General features: G+C 43.3%; 1 protein-coding gene across 1 annotated transcript in view; it reads right to left on the reverse strand.

The window, feature by feature from the left end:
* The window catches only part of LOC137874831 (pyruvate carboxylase, mitochondrial-like), a 63,731-nt gene extending 46,258 nt beyond the window's left edge, over nt 1-17,473 (reverse strand). The window contains exons 1-4 of the mRNA XM_068713800.1: nt 17,462-17,473; nt 9,670-9,814; nt 8,543-8,632; nt 2,579-2,800 (exon numbers count right to left, since the gene is read on the reverse strand). Of these exons, the coding sequence (XP_068569901.1) occupies nt 2,579-2,800; nt 8,543-8,632; nt 9,670-9,814; nt 17,462-17,473 (469 nt within the window). The remainder of the gene's footprint in view (nt 1-2,578; nt 2,801-8,542; nt 8,633-9,669; nt 9,815-17,461) is intronic.
* Between the last annotated feature and the right edge of the window lie 3,815 nt (nt 17,474-21,288).

The following is a 21,288-nucleotide window of genomic DNA, read 5'->3' on the forward strand; positions in this document are numbered from 1 at the left end:
TCCCGTTCTTCATGTGATTTCAATGATGTACTGTGGCTGTCGTCGTATAAATGGGAGAGAGGCACGCATATATTCACTCGCTCTGACTTTTTTATGAAGACAGAACACCGTTTGAACTTCAAGAGCTTCCATTGACAGAAGATTTCGAACCTCGACTCCCACTGCAACTCACACATCCACGCTTTATGAGAGCGTTTCGACGGAAAGACACAAAGGAAAGATGTATTCACCGCTCTCTCGTTGCTTTATCATAACTGGATTCGAATCGGGGGCCAGACTGTTCTACGGTGTTTACTTTGAGCTTTTACTGTAGCAAATGCCCACATTAAGAGTCTTTACCATATTGTCAGCTCAGCTTAGAATGATCATGTGCTTTGCAGAATAGTCAGTTGAAGTGAGTGGTGACATCATGTCATGTTGCTATGAATTGTTTAATCGGAAACGTTCACCGTTTATGGCAAAAAAACCTTATTAAACGCATCTTTAGAATCACTCATGTTGAAGTATAATAGAACCCCAGCAATAGTTTTAGTTTACCACACTGCTTCTCTCCGGCTTTTGTACAGTTCATCGGTTTAGGCTTTCAAAACCCATGATAGGGCTCGCTTTAGAAAACAGGAAGCTCATACTAACCAGGTTTGGTTGACAGTTTCCTGTTTCTCAAACAGATGAAAAAAACCTGATGGTGCTCAGTTTGTGCTCCTTCATTAGTAAAACATGTAGACATGTCTTACCGTTCCTTAAAAAGGAGATTTATAACCATGATGTTAAGGCCTTAACTATCGCCCCGTTGGCCTGTGTGTGGACCCAGGAGAGTGGAAGGATCCTCAGGAGCAAAGCCCTCAGACAGGTTCTGTTATTATTGCTGCATGACTGTAAATGGCGGTAAACAACATTTTAATGTGGGCTGAAGAATGGTGGACGTATTTTCTAAGTCTTTTTTTTTTTTTAAAGTCTTCAAATGTAAGATAACGAACAGTTAAAAAGGAATGTATGTCCTTTAATGGAAGCCCTTTCCCCTTTCAGAACTGGCTCACACAGTATAATGAGACATAGAGAGAGTAGAGTGGCAGCTTTTTAATAATATCCTGCAGAGTGAAGAACTGTGTTCACTGAGAGGTTTCACAGGCTCTCTTCAAAGATGTACTGTTAATGTAACTACTCAAACATGGCTAAACTGAACTGGTATCATCTTTCTCTGGTCAGTCTCGTCAAGATATACTGCAAGACGGCAGTCATCTCCAAATATCTCCCCAGTTTGACTTCTGCAATAACCTTTTTATCTGTTCAAACATGAGATAAGTAGACAGTTACTTGATGTGACGTGTTCAAAGTGCTCTGCCACAGTAATGAAAGTGTGTTTTACCTTAACCGGTGCGCCGTGATCAGCTAGCAGGAGGAATTTAACCTTAAAAAGGGTTTACTGCACTGAGAAGGCTTCACTGGAGACTTTCTCTCCTTGTGTTTCTGTTTTTTTTCTCACTTTGCTTAACCATCTAACGATGAGCGCAGTCACTGAAACAGAAACCCTTTTTACTTCAGGCCTTTGTTGTTCGGTTGGGTGTTTGTTCTTGTGATCCACTGAAAGCACTCCAAGTAAAATAAGCATAATCGCTATGAGTGGTTTTCTATAATTGAGCATTAAATTAAATGTTTCAACCTCAAGAGGTTCACTGGGCATATCTCTTCCACAAATGTGAGTATCCTAAGTGTTCAAACAGGAAAACTGAATTTACTCTTTGAAACCAGTTCATAACAATTGCACTTCACATCGGACCATTATCAAGAAGTGTTGATAATTGGTCTCGTCGTCGACTGTTGAAACATGAGGCACGTCGTTTTTGTTCTCTGGCCAATTTCAGAGTAATTGCAAATTATCAAGGGGCGCTATTGGACTGTTCATGCCTCACGAGGTTTCAATAACGGATTGATTTTCTCTATTCATTCAAGAGCAGGCTGGAAGTACATTCATTGTCTATTGAGGGAACTCGCTGAAGACTGACTTGTGGGAGAGGAGATGGAGGCATGAGATATGCTTTCAATGGCACATGATTTTCACAGCTCAAACAAGAAAAACAAAGAGGTACAATCACTGTCACGAAGGAAACACGGAACGGATCCACAGCAAGAGTGGGAAGAGAATGGAGAGGACAGGCATGGCTGTTAAAAAGCATTAAAATGTGGGAGCACATACAGAAAGAGTTTAATTAAAATGATAGCCATCAGAAAAGGGAAATTCAGGCTTATCACGACTGCCTGTATGAGATCACATATCATGGGTATTTCCTCATTACTAGGAATCTTCCGAGTGCCAAATAGTGGTGTAGCTGTAGTTTCTTGTATCTATGTAATTCTGATACCACTTTAATGTTTCTACACTAAGAAATAAAGCTGGGACAAGGAGACAGTTAGCTTAGCCTAAAGACTGGAAGCAGTGGGAAACTGCTGGCCTAGCTCTGCCAACCAGCACCGTACTAATTTACATCGGTTTAACCCGTACCGAAGCGATAACTCGTGGAACTATTTCACAGCCTATGAAAAGATTCCATATGTTGTCATGTAGCACAAAAACACCCACCTCCCCAGTTCTCCAGGCTGAAAAGGTTGTTGAAGTTGTGGCTGACGAATGGCGAGATCTTCTTCAGGTCGTGGGTCCGAACCCTGGTTGCCAGGAGCGATTGGTGGGCATCCCTGAAGGTGGTATCCATGAGCAACAGGCCTTGGTGGGCACGGACAGCCTTGGCGAATCCCTCGGGACCGTCACGCAGCAACACGTCCCGGAACCCTACGGGAGGGTCGCCTATTAGTGGAGGAGGCAGAGAAAGAAGAATTAAAGTCGAGAAGAATGATGCGGGGGGACAATGAAAGGAAAACGGCAGTTTGTGAGAAATCAATAGAAAATCTTCAACCACATTCTACCAGATGTTGATACATTTTTTTGACTAAGTGCACAATATGTTCGAGTAGCCCTGGTGAGCAGGTAAGCCAAGTTCTCTACACAGTGTTCTCTTTTAAGTTGTGCTTTTCACAACACTTGACTCAGCTCAAGTAGATCAACTAGAAAAGAACACAAGAACTTAAGCCCAGCAGCCATCTTATTAGACACACCACCCACCGATTTGTAAAAATGGATTTCTCCTGCTGACAGTGACTCATTCGGCCATGGTTTCTCTATTTAAAGGAAGCAGCTACTGTTTAGTGAAACAAAAGATCCCAGTGACTGAGCTCGGTACTGTACGTTAGCCACTCGAAGGCAAACCGGATCCAGAATGGCTGCTATTGCACTTTTCATGCGCCTCTAATTTCTCAGCCTTATCAGGCCTGTGACCCTGTTTTTAGGTCCCAAATTTACACCAGCAATCCGAGAGCTGCTGTCATGATGACCATATTTGAGCATGACATACGTTTATGTTCTATTTTCAAGTGTGGAGGCAGCTCCACATGGATTACATTGGAATTCTATATTTTGTCCTCTTTTTGAGTCCATGTTCTTTGGCATATCGATATGTTTTATATATCTCTATATAAAACATGAGTCTTAAAACTCTCCAACAAATATGTCTGCTGAATATCCCCAGAACCAAAGCCTACAGCCATGCTAGCTGCCCTGTGAGGCTGTACTTTGAGCTAAATGCTAATGTCAGGATGCTAACATGATCACAATGACAACTCAGACATGCTGATTTACCATGTTCACCCTCTTAGTCAATGCACACTAACTGCTCCTAATTAGCACTTAACACAAAGTATACATGGGAAGGTCATTGGTTTTGCAGGTACTTGGTATACTTGGTAACATTTTGACCCGATGATGGCACAAAGTCATGATTCGTCCTGTGGGGCACGCTTGTCTGTACCATGTCTGTGTCAACTATTGGATGTCAATCCATCCAATAGTTGTTGAGATATTTCACTCAAAACCACAAAAAGTGAAACTCACTGACATGTCAGGTAAACACAAAAGTTATTATATATCAATCTACTGGAGATCTTCTGGAGATCATGGATGTCTGGCAGATTTTTTTTTGTACAATCCATCCTGTTGATGTTGAGATATTTTAATGGAGAAGTGAAAAGTTTGACCTGCTGGTGGCCGCTATATAAAATGTTGGGTTTATCCCCTGGAGACCATGAATGTCGTATAAATAATTTCATAGCAATCCATCCTATAGATAATTCAGCACGGACCAACGTGGTGGATCATCCATGGAGCCATGCTGCAAAGAGAGACAAGAGCCATGCAAGCTTGTATATGAGCTAGAAACGGGTACATCACATCAAGCAATATCCAATTAGATTTTTTCAGAAACCTTGTAGCATCCACTCCCCGAGAAACCCAGGATGAAGACTGCCGGACATGTTGGCATTAGATGAGTGTTTTTCATCTAACCGCTATCAGTTGCTAAAAGCTTCCACAAGGAGGAATATAATCTATCGCTGAGGAATCCCAAGACAAATGCCGTATTTTCCAGTTCATAAAAACTAAGTAGTTCTCAAAACAAACAAGTTAAACAGTGCAGAAACCTTGCCCTACGGGCTCTGCCTTAACCAACCCTCTTATTTTAATCCTGCTCTCTCCTCATCGCTCTTTGCCTTGCAATTTAACACAAGCACAACCAGAGGCAATCAAATATTGGAGGTGGAATTGAGATCTATTTTTGCTGCAGTGTGTACAATAATCAATCAATTAGATTAGTAAATGAGGTCTGTCTGCTCAGTTGTCCTCCAACCCTCTGTCCCGCTCTCTCTCTCTCTCTCTCTCTCTCTCTCTCTCTCTCTCTCTCTACCCCATCTGACTTTCTCTCCATCTCTGTGTCGCTTAATATTTGCGAGGCTAGATGAGCTCTGTGAAATCACACCGCCGTAGCAAATAGATACAGACGCTTTGAACTTATCAAGATCTGCGTATAATACGGCTGACTGGAGAACACCACACACACCTACACCTACACACACACACACACACACACACACACACACACACACAAAGATTATTCATTCTCAAAGTCCTCCTCCCATTCCTCACACAAACATGCTTTCTATGTTTTTTTACCACTCTTTAACATAATAGATGGGAAATTAGGGCTCGTGTACTGGGACTACTGGGACCAAACAATGGCATCTGCATGCGATACATTTCCAAGTGAGAGGCAGTCGCAGTGTTTGAGTGGATTTGTGTGTGTGTGTGTGTGTGTGTGTGTGTGTGTGTGTGTGTGTGTGTGTGTGTGTGTGTGTGTGTGTGTGTCGTATCATACGGTGCAGAAACAAAAAGTAATAAAGAGATATAAGTCCCAAGTGGATGCTGTGCTTGACAATCGACCCACTTAAGCACACAATTTTCTTTGCATCGAAAACACCCCGCCCCCACTACCTAGCTTCTTAGCCCTCACTTTTCCCCTTGTTTATCTCAGACTGGTGTCAGTTCATACCTCTTCACTCGTTTGGCCCTCTCTTCACACTCAACACTCATCCCCGGATAATGTGACCAGGCAGAGCTATAGCTGCAAAGCTCAGAGGTACTTCTTTATTTGCAATTTGTGCAGAAGATAATCTCAGCGAAATAACAGCTTGAGTCGTCACCGTCCTGTGCTGGCATCTGCCTCCTGAGAAGACTGGTAAATGTCTTGTATCTTTGTGTTTAGGAAACTTTTAATTGGCACATCCTGGTGGGAGTGCTAATCAGTGCGTTATGACAGTCAGGTATGCTGGAAAAGCCAATCAATTAAGCCGGAACACGTTAAAAGCAGACTTGTTAAAGAGTTGTAAGACTGCGTGCTACAGAGAAGTTTAATACTTCGGAATTCACAAAACATATCACTTTCTTTATAGCGTAACCAAATATTTACATTAAATTTGCATTTAGTTATTCTTTGCTATTTGCCACAACTTCTGAAATACTGCCTGCTGGAAAACTTTTGACTGGCACCAGCTTCAAGAAAAAGGGATTTGTGTTCCTCAAAATAGCTGTATTGGAGGTGTGAAACAAACAAATTGAAAGAAATGTTTTAAGAACAAAGAAGAAGAAGAAAAAGTTACCTTGCAGTACACACACACTGAGTATCTTGAGGATTCAGAAAGCCACATTTAAGACTCTTTATGACTCCTTTTAAGCTACCTGGAAATGAGTTTTGGAGCAAAACAAAGAAATAAATACAGTCCTTTCTGTTTGAAGACGGCTAATGAAAGCATCGCAAACTAGAAACGGGAAATTATTTAAGACATTAAATCCATTTGTGCACAGATTTTGCATATTGTGCCACAAACTCCCCTGCTACTGTAATCTTAAGAGTGGAAATACGGCGCACAAATGGGAGCAAGAAAGAAGTCCGTCATTTTTATGAGTCGGACTTCCTAAAGCTGGCTCACAGGCATCTGGTGATTAACCTCTACATGTCCTCCATTAAATAAATCCAGACAATAATTGGAACAAGGTGTACTTCTACACCATCGATGAAGCACCAGCAATCAGCCTTCACAGGGAAACGATTTAGACTACAAATCCTAATTAGAAAATAATGGCTTTCAGTACTTAACATGTTGTGTCAGGACACCCTCGGCCTGCCCCCTCTCCTCCGTGTGGAGGGAACTCCCAGATAATAGCCTTTCTAGTCACCCTTCCTCTTCCTCCTTATCTGTAGGTGTGATGTTATGAGATGACAATGTTCTGATCTTTGCTCCTCTCTGTTCTGTGGGTGATCCACAGTAACACTCCTCATCCTTCCCTCTTTCCTCATGCATCTATCTCCGTCAGTGTATCTCTCCATAGCTCCCTGCCCGCCACTATGGCGATTTTCTCCACATGTAGGGATTATGCACAGCCCGGACCCCCTCCCCTCCTTCCATAACCCCTTTCTCCTTCCATGCCCCGGTCCCTCCCTCCATCCATCCACAGAGTGTGATAATACAGGCCTAATCCCTCTCTTCTCCCAATCCCTCCGCCGAATGAAAGAAAGGATATAAGCACATTACAAATCTCATTACTAGGCTTTAGGTATGCCTCTGTGCGTGCCTGTGCTGCATACAACTACTTCATCAGCTGCTGCTTACAGTAAGGTGGGGGGGAGGGGGGGGAGTTACGCAAACGGTGTTCTGCCTATAGAGTAGCTGCTCAGTACAGTGCATGCGTGTGCAAGTGTGTGATTTTCAAGAGTAAATACTGTGTGCCTGCTGCAATAAGAGGGACGGGCAATGATAGCCGTGAACACAAGATGTCCATAAGAAGACAAGTGGTGGGTGAGCACGCAGAGACTCACACACTCACTCACTCACAGGCAGACTTACACAAACACGGCAGATTAGATTGTCCTATTCTACTCCATTACGTTCCACTGTGCATGGTTTTTCGATGTCAGATTTGATTAGTTATGCCCGATTAGGATTCATATTATTCACATTATTTTGTTATAAATTTGTGTTTACTGGGCACGCTGGGGTATGTGCTGAGGCAGAACAGGGTGCTGATAAACATGTCAAATTGATACAGCTCACTATTTTGTTGCTGTCAAAAGAAGCGGCTGCAGAAATCCATGCCAGTTTGCACCAACTCACAAAAATAAACCTGGAAGCGCCGTGGAAAAGGGCAAACAGTGCATCGTTGCATATGGCCACAGATGAGACACATTTTCTACATTTCAATACTTAAAAAAAAAGAAGCCTATTTAGTTTGAAAAAAATTGAGCACCTCTAATTGTTATTTCAAAATGAATATTTTTATATTTCAGCCTTAGTTTAACCTTTCAAAACTCACAAAGACACTCTAGTCAGTGAACGGAGCAAAAAAAAAAAAAGCCCACAGAGCTCGACTCCAGAGACTAAGTGGCTCAACAAGCTCGTCAAAGAGCCCAGCTTGGCCTTGGGCCTTTGCTGAGAGACTCCAGGGTTGCTGGTGCAGAGCAGGGTGAGCATAGAAGTTCTGCCTTCACGAACAATGAACTGCACCCTCTCGTCCCTGTACTCACAGCTCAGCGGAGCACTCTGGGCCAAAACCCTTTTCCTCCCCGAGTGCTAAACTGAGCCATTTAGGAAGGCCTTTCCGCCTACAGCTATCGGCCTGTTCGACAGCCCATTTGTCATTCGGCGGGGGCTTTTATCCAAAGTGCCCTACGGATCCACAAGTGTTTCAATTTTATTTATTTTTTTTAGAATGGGAGTCCCGGGGAGAAATGAAACCCCTGACCCTTGCAGTGGCAGTGCCTTGCTAAATTAGTCCAAATATAATACATGCAATAAGGGTGATGCATTGTGGCATTATTATGGTGACATTGTCCAGTGATGCTTTCAAAAGAATAGCGCAAAGACAGTTTTAAATGATCAGTTGCTGGTCTTGTTGACACTATGAAAACAGGGGTTTTTTCATTGCTGAAGCCTCATTGCACAAACTGCTTTTGATGCATAGCATCATTAAAGGGTGTAACATCTTATTTTGATAGGTGAATGAAGACGGTGATTCAGGAGCTGCAACTGGGTTGGCATAATAATAACAACGTGTGACAGAGTGTGAATTTTGCATCGCTATTGGCTGAATGGCATGTGATTGACATACCCATGGTGCCAGGAGGGATGACAGGGTCTATGGAGGAAGGCTTGGCCTTGACTGGGATGGGTGTGGTTGGTCCATTTACCATCACATGGCCTGAAGTATACAAAAGAAGAGAATAGAAGTCAGATGCAGTTCTGTAACATATCGAACAGCCAGTGAAGACAATAATGAAAAGAAGAAAAAAATAAAAATCAATCATAGAGTTATAAAACAGCAGCACTGAGGCCATGGTCACATGTTTATACGGCAGGTTTTTTTCCTCCTTTGTGTTCTGTTTTTGTGATTTAGCTGTATTTAGTACATGCGCTGTACCAACACATCTCTCACACCAATCCTCAAGCTGAGCTGAAGTGAATCATTATTGTAAGACGTCTTTCTTCAGCCACGATTTGCACAAATTCCACTTTTTTTGTTTGCATTGACCTTCCCCTGCTTTCCCCTATCTACCCTGGTTATACTGTACAGACACAGTCATTTTAATTATATCATTCATATCAATGTGTAGGTCCGTCCTCACCCATTTTGATAAAATAGATATTAAAGTCTATGTAATTAAATAAATCTTGATTTTCCAGACCATGTTTCACCTCAAGGTCTTATAAAGTGTACACTGTAGAGCATGACACCTTTTCTTTTGTTGGACCCTTGGATTAAACACCACTGGTTTAAAGTTTGAGTCATTTACAAACCAGCTCGGCACTTCTTCCCTCTCTGGTTTTTACCCACTCACTGTAATATCCCAGATTTCAGGTGTAAATGTTGTTATTGGATCCAGTATAAGCATTATAACCCTCTCTTTCATTTTTTTTTTTGTCTGAGCCAGAATGTCATAATTCTGCACTGACAAAATGTTGTTTTGCGTTGTAGCTCCGCTCACTGAAATCACCACGATCAGCTCAGCTAATACAGCTACTTCCTAGTGTTACTTCCTGATTAAAAAGCTTGATAAAATACTGTGGAAGCCACAGAAACAATCAGGAAATGATAGCTGACAGGATATGTCAGAGCTGTGAACCGTATACAGCTGATTAAAAATAGGCCTAGTTGAATGTACAGTTTGAAACAGACTGAACTGAACACGAGCTATAAGGCAGAAGCCCAGCTGTGTTATATATACACTATACACTCACCCAGGTAGTGCAGTAGCTTCTGGGCTCGGTTCTGGGTGGGCTTGAGGTTGAAGAGTTCCTGGTTCTCGTCGATGAACTGGGTGTCCACGGTGGAGTGGAGGAACTGGTGGTTGTTGAAAACATTCTGGAGGAACGGGATGTTGGTCTAGAGATGGAGAGACAGGTGGATAAACAAGAAGGGGAGGTTTAGAATTCGTGTCCGTCTTTATTGAGCGTTTTACACAAAGGGTCTGTGAGTGTGCTGAGGGAGCTGCATCCACACGCAAAACACACCGTATAGAGAGACAAGACAGTCAAGAAAGCAATCAGTCGGTCCTGTTCTGCAAATGAATCACATGAAAGAAAAAGAGAGCAGTTCTTTTGAAGACAAGATTTATGCTAAAGAGCCACATTCACATAACGGAGAACGCTGCACAATCGCAGCTTCAACAGACAAAACGCAATCAGAGCAGAGAGACAAAGTCAACTGTTGAAAGTAATTACATTCCGTTTCTATTTTGTTGTTGTTTGTTTGCCTCAAAAGTATTATCACGCCAATTAAGCTCTCTAAATTAACAAAAGGAGGGGGGAGTGGATGAGAGAGAAGAGATGTAATTGTTAGGAGTTAATTTCATTACTACATTTGTTGCTTATTTTTTTTCCCCACTTTGGTAAGCCTGTCTTAATAACACGAGTGGGCTGCTTTGAATAGTTGTGGCGAGGAGGCGAACACAGTGAAAAGGGGGGGTAAAAGGAGGGGGGGGGGGGGTGACAGAAAAGAAAAGGGAAGGGGGAGAGATTAGTAGAAAGAAGTGCTAGTTGGAAGGATTCAGTGAAAGGAGGATATGGTAATATGGTCTTGGAGCAGCTTTAGATGTGTTTATCGTTGTTTAATGTCCCCGAGGGAAGGTAGAGAGTGAAGGAATGTAAACCGTGTGGAAAGATTATTTCCCTCTTTTTGTTTGCTAAAAGTGTCTTTGCATATGACCCAAAAGTGTCGGCGTCTTAAAGCGGCATTTAAAAAGAAGTAAACCTTTGCCACTCATGACCCCTGCATTCAAGTATCCGTTTTTATTCATAAATGCACATAAACACGCAACCAGAGTCCCCAAGGACCTCCTGGGTATTGAGTTTAATGCAGCTCCTTCTGAGCCTCACTCTCTACATATGTACAGCCCATAAATAGATTTCTCACACACACACACACACATAGGCGTAAGGATACAAAGGGCACTCATTAAATATAACCCACGGATGGACAGAATTTACAACCACAGTTTGGACGTTTAGACAAACCCAGAGTGGCTTGAGATAATTGTTGCAGCACAGTCTCTCAGGAATCCCACATTTGTGTGAAGGGAGTTGAGCAGTAAACAAACCACACTTACACATACCTCATTATCGGCACTGAGAGAGAGAGGGGGATGCAGCGGAGAGATCAATGTAACCCGGGTGAATAAAGCGCACCAATACAGGCAAACAGATACAGATGTATAGGAACAGAGGGCCTGAGTTTCTTTACATCTCCGTCTTTTATTAGGAGTAGAGGGAAGACAGAGACACAGAGCAATATCTATATTTCAGCTGACAAGGAAAAGTCTCATTCCAGAGAGAGGGAGTTCAAGCAGAAGAAAGAGACATCTTCCACTTTGTCAATGTATAGAGCCAATAAAGTAGCATTTATTTTTAGGAAAAAAATTGAGAAACAAAGCTGTGATAGTCTTTGCAGACGCTCACGGTGTCAGATAAGGAGAGGGGGGGGGGGGGGGGGGGGTTTCATTTTCTGACTGTGTATCCTCAGACTCAGAGAGCTGGACAGCAGAAACAGAGGAGAGCCGAGGGATTCGTACAGCCGTACCGCACTACACCAGGCCTTGGGCTGCAGACCAAAACAGTAATTGGAATACGACTTCAGAGACCTGCGGTCGTCATATTCTCATCCATTTATAGCATCCGACAGGATAACTGTATTACGATATGCTGCTGCCATACATGCCCTTGTAATTGGGGAAAATAAGCAGCTATGTGAAATCTGGATATTGTCGTATTTTACATTTCTATACAATCAAAATGTAAGCGTTGACTTCAGCCAAATGCAGACTGGTCAAAGCAAGCTGGTTAGGTTTAGCTTAGCATCAAGGCTGGTAACAAGAAGCAACAGCTAGCTTAGCATCATCCAAAGGTAACAACCTCTGCCTACCAGCAGCAGGTCCAAGATTACAACACTTCATGTCTCGCTCGATGAATCCACACTTTAGTGAGAAGTGCTCGTCCTTATTTCAAGACGTTGTGCTAAGCTAAGCTAACCAGCTACTGGCAGTGGCATCATATTTGCTGTACAGGCTGCAGAGAGGAACTAACCCTCTCATCCAACGCTTGGCAAAAAAGGAAAAGAAAAACATGATGTGGAACTATTTCTCTATATCTCATAAGTCTTTACCAACGGACAATATTTTCCCAATTTAGACAATGTCCAAGGTTGGAAAGAGCAACAACAACAAAAAAAAAAGAGAACTATTTTGGATTTTTATTTGTTATTACCTTCTTTGGAGGCGAGTTCTTTTTCTTTTTTTTTAAATTGGCCGTGGAACATTTTGACATTTAACCTGTTTGGAATTTCCCCTCATTTTTCTATGTTTGATGTAAACTTCATCTATTATTTATACGTGTAAACAAACCTAGTGGGAGTGATCAAAAGGTATGAATTAAATAAAACAACATGGGGAGGCAGTGACGGAGAATGAGAGATAAGTAACACAAACAGGCGCTATTAACGGACGACTCTAAAAATAATGGAGAGGGACGGCAGACTCCGTTAACACATGGAGGTTTGTCCTTCCCCTCTCTGCTGTAGCAGATCAATGTGTTCATTATCAGGCTGCTCTGTGAGCCTCTGGCTACAACACACACCAACACACAGCCCCTTCACTCTTCCTCCATGTTTCCCCTAATGATGAGAAACACACACACACACACACACACACACACACACACACACACACACACACACACACAGGTCCCTCTCTTTACCCCGCTCAGTATCTATGTGGCATTTCTTCTCTCACTCTTCATCTGGCTCTCGGCGATATCACACACACACACACACACACACACACACACACACACACACACACACACACACACACACACACACAGAGAGACAGATACTTGACAGAGGCCCTTCCCTGATTTAGATGCCCTGTAACAACCGCTTGGCTACAGCTCTCAGAGCTATGCACACAGCATGCAAAGCGCACACGTGCGCACACACGCTTTCTCGCCAGTAATGATGTCGGGCCCCGATGCTTTTCAGACCGCAAACACCAGCAACTACACACACACACCTCTGAGAACTGTCTAGATTGAGCTGCGAACTAGTTTTAGAGGGAAAGTAAACATGTCTAAATGTGAATTAATGCTCGCTCAGGCACATGTTCACATGCACCCACGCAGAAAGCTCAGCATCAGAAGTCGCTTCCTCTTTTCAGGGCAGAAGTAAACCCTCTGCACTCTTCTTTCTTCACAGAAATGACACAGGGTTCGGTTATCCTCTCTTTTATTCTCACAGTGTTCCGTTTCTAGTTAGTCGGTGTCAATGCTACGCCGTTCACAGCCGGTCGTTATCGCTCGCGATGCAATCGGCCTCGCTGGTGATTGCCAAAGCAACGTAGTGAGGTAAGTATTGATGTCCCGGGCCGCTGGCTTGACTGCAAACACAAGTCAGCTCAACAACACCTTAAAACACTTTGGTTGCAGGGCATTTGGCTTGTTGGCTAAAAGTTTTTTTTATCTTTCTTTGTTTTTTTTTTCTCCCAAAATCAAAGATACGTGTTTTCCCTCTGACCTGCAGTGCTATTTTTCTACTAGATTGTTTACGTGTGAGTTTAATCAAATATATTGTGGTGCTCAAAGTGCCGACATATTACATTTCAATGTGTCTTTCCTGAAATGATGACCCAATTACTCAAGATAATCCACAGGCCTAGTTGTGAGCAGTTTCAAGTAAAAACTATGGTTGGAAGCCAAGTTGATTTATAAAATATTGATGAATAGAACTGCAGTCAAGAGGAACCTATGTATCTTTGGGATTTGGGGGTGAACTGTCTCTTTAAGTTTGACATTAATTAACATTACTTCTTGCAAATGTTTGCTTCAGAAGGCGTGCCAAAGTTGTCAAGCAACATCCAAATGAATTTACACCTGGCAGTAAAAAGCAGTCTGGGCATCTTGGGGAGGAAAAACATAAAAATATCACCTATTTTATGTTTTCTCGTTGTCTGCAATCTGTGTGCACTGAGAGCGGATGCCATTTTTCACTACGCAAAGCAGACGAGTAGGTGGAGTGAACGGAACGAGAACAACGACCAGGTGTTGAAGATGAAGATGAGTCATGATGGAGCTGCTCTGCATGTGGTCGTCGTACCACAGGCTCTGTCCCTGAGGTTAAGACAGAAGGGGATCAAATGCGGCTGAAAATCAATTAGAACGTGACGTTGGTTGATCAGATCAGATTCGGACTGTAATGTGTACATTTACACCCGCCATGATTTTCCTAATGAAGCTTTAAATAGTCACACTCTACTCTTTGCCTTTGCTTTGAGAGCGCTGATATAAACCCGTTAGATTTCATATTCAAGCCTGAGGTCAAGTCTGCCCCTTTACCGACACTAATCTGTACTCCAACACTTTATGTTGTGCAATCCCCTTTACTCCTGCAATTTCATGCACCAAAATACTTTGAGTACAACAACCTGAGGTAGAGGAGAGCTCCATCATTTCAGACATATTTTCCCACACATTTCCACAACAGTACGTTGTTTTAAGAAACCTTTGGGCTTGACTCTGGAACTTAAGTACAAGCATGGGATACACTGGTTAGAAACAAGGCCAGGGCCCTTCAGGGTCAAACCCCTGAATCACGGTCATTGGAGCCACACAGCTTCCTGCAAGTGGTGCGTAAGAGAAGAAGATGTGGTGATAGAAGAGATTTTAGTGAACAGATCACAGCTCTCTGTGTGGGGCCACATGGATCCAGGGTGGTACCAGAAATAACACATCATCATACATTATCAGTCACATTTGATACTCTTATTCTTTAAAAACAGGGCTCTCTGTTATGAAAGACTGACAGTTTGTGAATCCTGTGTTACCTCATAGGAAACGTATTACTGTCCAATGAAAGTGGAATTCTAAATGTGGTCCATTTTATCGAGGTTGTATTTCTTTATATCTGAAATCATCTTTTAAAGCACAATTAAGTTTGATCGGACTGCTTTACATCCAAAATGATCGTTGACAATTTTGGAACTAAATAGCTGCCTGCTTAATATCGATATTTCAATAAAACGTGACCCTGTTAGTGAGCCACTAACAAATTTGGATTGTTTAAATAACGGTTTGTGGGAACACCATATAAAATGTGACCCAAACAATCCGTAACACATCATGTTGCTAACACGTCTACCTGTATTGTTTAGTGGAGCTCCAGGCGACACTTTGGCCAGACTCATTAAAAAGAAGGTCATTCCCACAGTTGTTGCCCCGGTTACCCAGTGTTTTTGACAGACACTGAGGAGTTATTAGCGGAGAGAGAAGATGTAATTCATACGACTGTGTGTACCAACACACATGTTGCTTTACAGTACAGAAAGTGAGGAATACGGAGCACCGCCGCTTCTCTGACACTACTGCTGTGCATCACGGTGGCTTGGCGACGTCACTCCAATTACAGAGTGCAGATGGAGCAGATACCTGCAGCCTCCGGGTGGCTGAGAAGAGTCACCAGAATAAAAGGAATGCCTTCAGTGTGGGCTACTTACTAACTGTCCAGGGATCACAGAGCTGGTAAGACTCATCCAATAATGTTCACGATGTCTGGCACAACATGGACAAGACCAATCCCCCCCCCCCCCCCCCCCCTCCCCCCCTCCCCCCTCCCCGGTTCCAAGCAACCACCAAGACAGATTGTCGAATTTGAACAGCTGATGTGTTCATTTGCGCGATGATTTAAATGCGACAGAGTAGAATGGGACTGGGACTGACTCAGCACGTCATAAACTAAACAAAGTGAGCTTGGGAACAACGAGGAGAATGGACTGCTGAAAACATAATGCTCTGGTCACTGGCTTCGCAGCGGAGGCTTATGAAGTGACATATGTAAGACTATTAGTGATGCCACAGAGTCTTGTCTAACTGAACCCAGACACGGATGGCAGCGTGCTCCTGCACTCCCTCCACTGGCTCCTCACATCACATTTTAAAATCCTGACGCTTGTCTAGAAAGTCAGGAGCACGCTTGGTGAAATCCTGTGTTGGCAGGGTGTCTCTGATCTACAGCTCACCTGGCTACACCCACACCCAGAGTTCCGTTGTAAACAAAGCCTGCTCTGTTCCTGCCCCTGGTAGAGATCAGTGTATTTCAAATGCAGACTGTAGACCCCGCCTCCTCAAAAAAGCATCTGGACTAAATGTGTCATGTTGTCTTAGCATTTCCTAGTCATCAACACCTGCAATAGACTGCTTTAGTCACAGTTGTGTCACTTTATTTTTGTGTATTTTTTGCACTAGAGGTAAATATCGAGTTGCTTTATACAAAACAGGAAACAAAGAGCATCGGAGACGGTACGGGTGCATATTTTGAGTTTGGATTTTTGCAAAATTTCAAACAGTGCTCGGCCTTGCACACAAATGCACGACACACACGCCTGATCTCCAAACAGTGCGTCTCTCTGTCACACAGAACCTCCACGCCACCTAAGTGATTAGGAGTTGAATAGGGGAGCTGTCAGGTCATTCGTCTTTTCCCTCCTCTCCTCCTCTGTCTCCCCTATCCCCATCCGTCACGCCTTAACCACTGGGCCGGGCACGTAAACAAGATCAACACACACGCGCGCGCACACACACACACACACACACACACACACACACACACACACACACACACACACACACACACACACACACACACACACACACACACACACACACACACACACACACACACACACACACACACACACACAGCCGGAGGAGTGAATGTACACTCGCATGGACATGTGTGGGCCTACAAATTTACTCAAGCAGACAAGGCATGCCCACACACACACACACACACACACACACACACACACGCCCACACACACACACACAAATATTTATAATGGAGGACTCTGAGGAACCTGAGGCTTGAAAGGCAACACGCATAGAGAAACAAGCACACAGTGACAAAAACTGTTAACACTGTTGTCTTTGTGTCCGTGTCTGTGCGCGCGTGAATCAGTTTTTGCGTCCCGGGGAAGAAGGAACAGATGAAGGCGACAGCACTGACGATCACGGTCTGTGCTAATGTGACAGAAAAAAAAAGAAGAAACTGTCACCATGTTACTCTGTGCTTCTTTTCAATTTCCTCTCCTCTTTAACTCCAAGGTCACGCTTTAACTCTGTGTGTGGTTCCTTTGCTCACTAATTTGCTCTTTATTTCTCACCTCTTCTGCGCTTCCTCGGTAAGCAACCAACGGCTATTCACCATGAATTACATGGTGAATAGACAATTCTTTTACATCCGTGAAATAAGGGAAAATGTTTATTAATGCCAAAGGAAAAGCAGCAGCAGTCCGAGTACCTCTCATCTCGTCTCCCTCCGAAGCTCCTCAACCGCGTCTCACAACCTGACCCAGATTCCTGCGAGACAATTTCATGGCTGTGCCTGAAAATCCGGCATTTGACATTTACCAAGGGGCTTCTTCCTCAGTGAAATAAAACACATGATTGGTGATCTTCCTGGTAATAACTTCTATCGCCGCTCAGTGCTCACCTTGGAGTTCATCAGGGGGAGCTTTGGCCAGACATATTTCCATTATAAATAAGCTCATAGGGGACCAAGACATCTTTTTTTTTTTTGTATCTCCCTCTAGCATGAGAGTTTTGCATCGGTGTACCTGAGGTTTCACGAGGAACAGTCCAGGCTACAGATCCCCCATTTATTTTCAAAAGGACTTCAAGGACAGATGTAAAGGAACAAAAGGAGGACGCTTTGAGAATATGTCAGAGACGGACTTTAAAACTCTGTAATGGGGGGGGGGGGGGGGGCTTGCTTAATGTGCTTTCAGTTGCCTCTCTGAGTTGTATAGGGCACTGTCCATGGTGCTGAACTAGCCAGACATCCTGGACAAAGGACGTCAAGGGGGAAATGTACCAGCTATTGCACTGTTGTCAAGACATGTCTAACATAACTCCGGGGTTCAATAGGAGAACTCAATTTTAAGATCGAAAGCATGAACAATAAACGTTTTTTGGAGTCTCTAAACTCACCAATTTGCCCTGATGTTCAACACCTTGGAGAGAACACATTTACAGCGAAAAGCAGCAGTCAATGTGTCAGCGGTCTAAAAAAGCAAACGCTTCGCAGCCACAAAATAGCTTGTTTTGACTGACGCTTTCTTCCCCGAGCTCTCTGAAATATGACTACAGCCCCAACCACCTCCGTGTCCCAGCTCATCCACAGAGGTTGCCAAGTTCAGACCGTCAGGGGGGGGAGACTGCTAATAGTAACGTCGAGACTCACCCGCTGAAGCAGAAGGAGAAGCAGGGTGAGGCAAAGTGGATACAACAAAGGTGCTTTTCACACACAAAAACATGCCATGTTTGTATGACTCCACATAACTGACTTTTAGATGTTCTTGAAACGACGTTTCAAGATGACAGTTTCTTTACTACCAGGGGAGATGCATTCAGCGGGGATCAAAACCGATGCGTGATGTGTCATCTTTAAACAGTGTGACTCAGACTGAGCTGAGCCAGCTGAGAGGAGGCCTCTTATAGGGACCCTGAGACGCAGGCTTATTAAAACCGATAGCTACTTAGTGGTATTTTGGGAATCCTTAAGCAGTAGGCCTGTGACGCATCAAACCGCTCGTGATGAACTCCAAACCTCACAGCGTGAGTCGTCTCAGACTCTGTTAGCAGGAGGCTGGTCCTCCGTGTTAATTATACTTGTACTTGTGAATGATCACCTCAGTCTGTGTGTGTTGCAAAGCATCACGATCGCTTCTCATGCAGTGCTGAGATCACACGCGCCGCCGTAGACGCATTTACATCTGATGCTTTTTAACTATGCAGACACCTTTATTTTCTACGATGCAGCAACATGTCCTCCATCGGTAAGTTTATATTTCTAAGAATCATACAACTCCCCGCCGAAAAAAAAAAATATCACCTGAACCAGGGCTCCTGCAGAGAGGTTTGAGATAACATGAAGCAGCAGGAGATCTTCAACATTTTAGAGCCTGAAGAAAACATTGGGAATTCATAGTTTCAGTGTGGGGTCCCAGCTCAATAAGCCCTATTGCTACCGCTGCCACATAGACTCCATCCAGAAGTACTGGAGCCGATTTGGTCGAAAAAAATATTCTAAAACAAAAACAGATGATCTGCCGGACAGATTGTCCTGTAACAGGGAGAAGAACACCTCTCATGCTCCAAACCGTGGGCAGTACGTCAGATTTAATTTGGATAATCGCGCTTTATCGTTTTAGTCCACTGTTCATCGCCAACAGATGAGCTTCAGGCAGCGGCTTTTGATGACAGAAAGTTCTCACTGCAGCTCTTTTGGTCGACCGTTACTCACATCAGTGGATATTTGTCGACCTGTCAGAAGTGAGACGTCATTTCTGTTTTACGGTTGATGTGTAGTTTAACATTTTCTCTCCCACCAGCTCAGCAGCGGGTTGCAGCGACGTGCTATGAATGCTAACGCACCGACTGGAGTCACTCGGGTATTTATAATGAACAAACTCACAGCGTGATGAAGTTTTGGAAAAATGTTTTAAACTCAGGTGCTCCTAGTCTTGCTGTGAGACCCCACAGTGTGTGTAGACCCAGGGTTGAATAACACCAACATGTAGCTCAATAACACGCCACAAAATGAAAGCAGTGGTAGTTGTTAATGCAAAGACTAATGTCGGCCATCACTAACCATCGCCTATAGTCAAACAAACTACAGGATGCAATGGACACTTCAGCATAAAACTTTGTTTTTATCTCACTTCAGGTAAAAAGTCTACATCATGTTACCATTCATTATCTTCTCTTTGACGTCTCATTACTTCTACTTGCTCCCAACAATGCCTGTGACTCACTTTGGATCCAGAGACACGTTTTGAAGAGATCAAGAGCTGAGGTATTGTTGTAAATAAACACAGAAATCAATTGAGGTGTGAAAAAAAAACAAAAAAAAAACAGTGGACCAAAAGTTTATAAACCGTAAAGGTGCAGTAGAGAAAAATGTACAGAGTAGAACGAAACTGGGGAAAATAAACAGCAAACATGAAGCGAAATGACGGTATCTACAGTGCTGGCGATGAGCACTTTAGGTGTGACCTGCAATTTCAAGTCCTATAGAAAAAGTGCGGCGCTGAACAGCCCTTTTCCAGTCTAATTAGCGAGTACAGAATGCACACTCGAAAGCCATATACTGTACCACTCCAAACACATTTTTGTGTCAGGTTTGGGCTGCGAACGTTACAAAATGTCCTCGAAGTATCGGCACTCTCGGTGACAAATGCTTCCCCACACTAGAGCAGATAGGGCTGTTTATAATAACACAGCAAAACAAAGGCTTAGTTCTTAGGAAGCTAAATAGGTTAGAGGTCGGGTGGAATATTTCTACAGAACAAATAGACGAGAAAAAAATATCTAAACTCGGATGACATAATTCATAGATAATTAGAATACATTTCTTTTCTACAGTTAATACCTTCTCACCATTCTCCACATTTTATTGTGCACTTTAAGCACATTTATTTTCAGTAAAAATGTCACTTTCCATTTTAAAAGAGGTGTTTCACCAGGTTCTGCTCATATATCCTTCGCCCCAGTTTCTGTTGCATTACACAAACGTCTGCCTCGCGTGTCGTAAATACCGCAGGGTTACTTTAGGAGAACTACAAGGGCACGCAGAACAGGATTCGCCGAATTAGAATTTGAATCGGAGATCAAAGTGAAGCAGCGTGTCTCTCCCGTATCGCATCCAATTCAACCAGTCTCCATTTGCCATCATCATCAAAGCAATGCATCTCATCTAATGGGCCGCTCTGCATCGAAGACTCCCGTCACAAGTCTGGAGGTGATTCATCTGCGCCGCGCTAATAGATATTGAGCTAAGAAAGCTGGACTCCTGCTTAACAAATATAGAAAATGTTGACTCGACCAACAAGACCATATTTAATCCTTCCCTTCCATCTATGGCGCAGCGTGATGCCTTTAATCCCAAAACATCCATAGTATCTATTTCCAGGGACTAGGGGGAGCCCGGGACACCAAGTGACTGATGTCCGCCTCTTATTTACAGAATGTACTATAACCGTCTGGGCTTTCTCAGCACAGAACATCATGCATTATGTATTTCAATGTTTCATAGCCTTATCTTGGTTGACTGTGATTTTCTCGTCAGTATTTATAGGTTTTCACATGCTCCTCATCATGAGGCGGTGTGCGCTGTCCGCGGTGGCTCTGGCACACCAAAAGCTGCAGTCATTTATTAACGTTATTAGTTACACCTGTATTTAACAAGTCAAAGTGTCCCACTGTGAGAAACGTCTATTAGCCGTGTTTACAGCCAATAATCCAAATCGTAATGCGATT

Source organism: Cebidichthys violaceus, unplaced genomic scaffold, assembly GCF_023349555.1.
Source record: "Cebidichthys violaceus isolate CVI_PGR_0920_01 unplaced genomic scaffold, fCebVio1.0.p SCAF_19, whole genome shotgun sequence".
Classification (NCBI taxonomy): Eukaryota; Metazoa; Chordata; class Actinopteri; order Perciformes; family Stichaeidae; genus Cebidichthys; species Cebidichthys violaceus.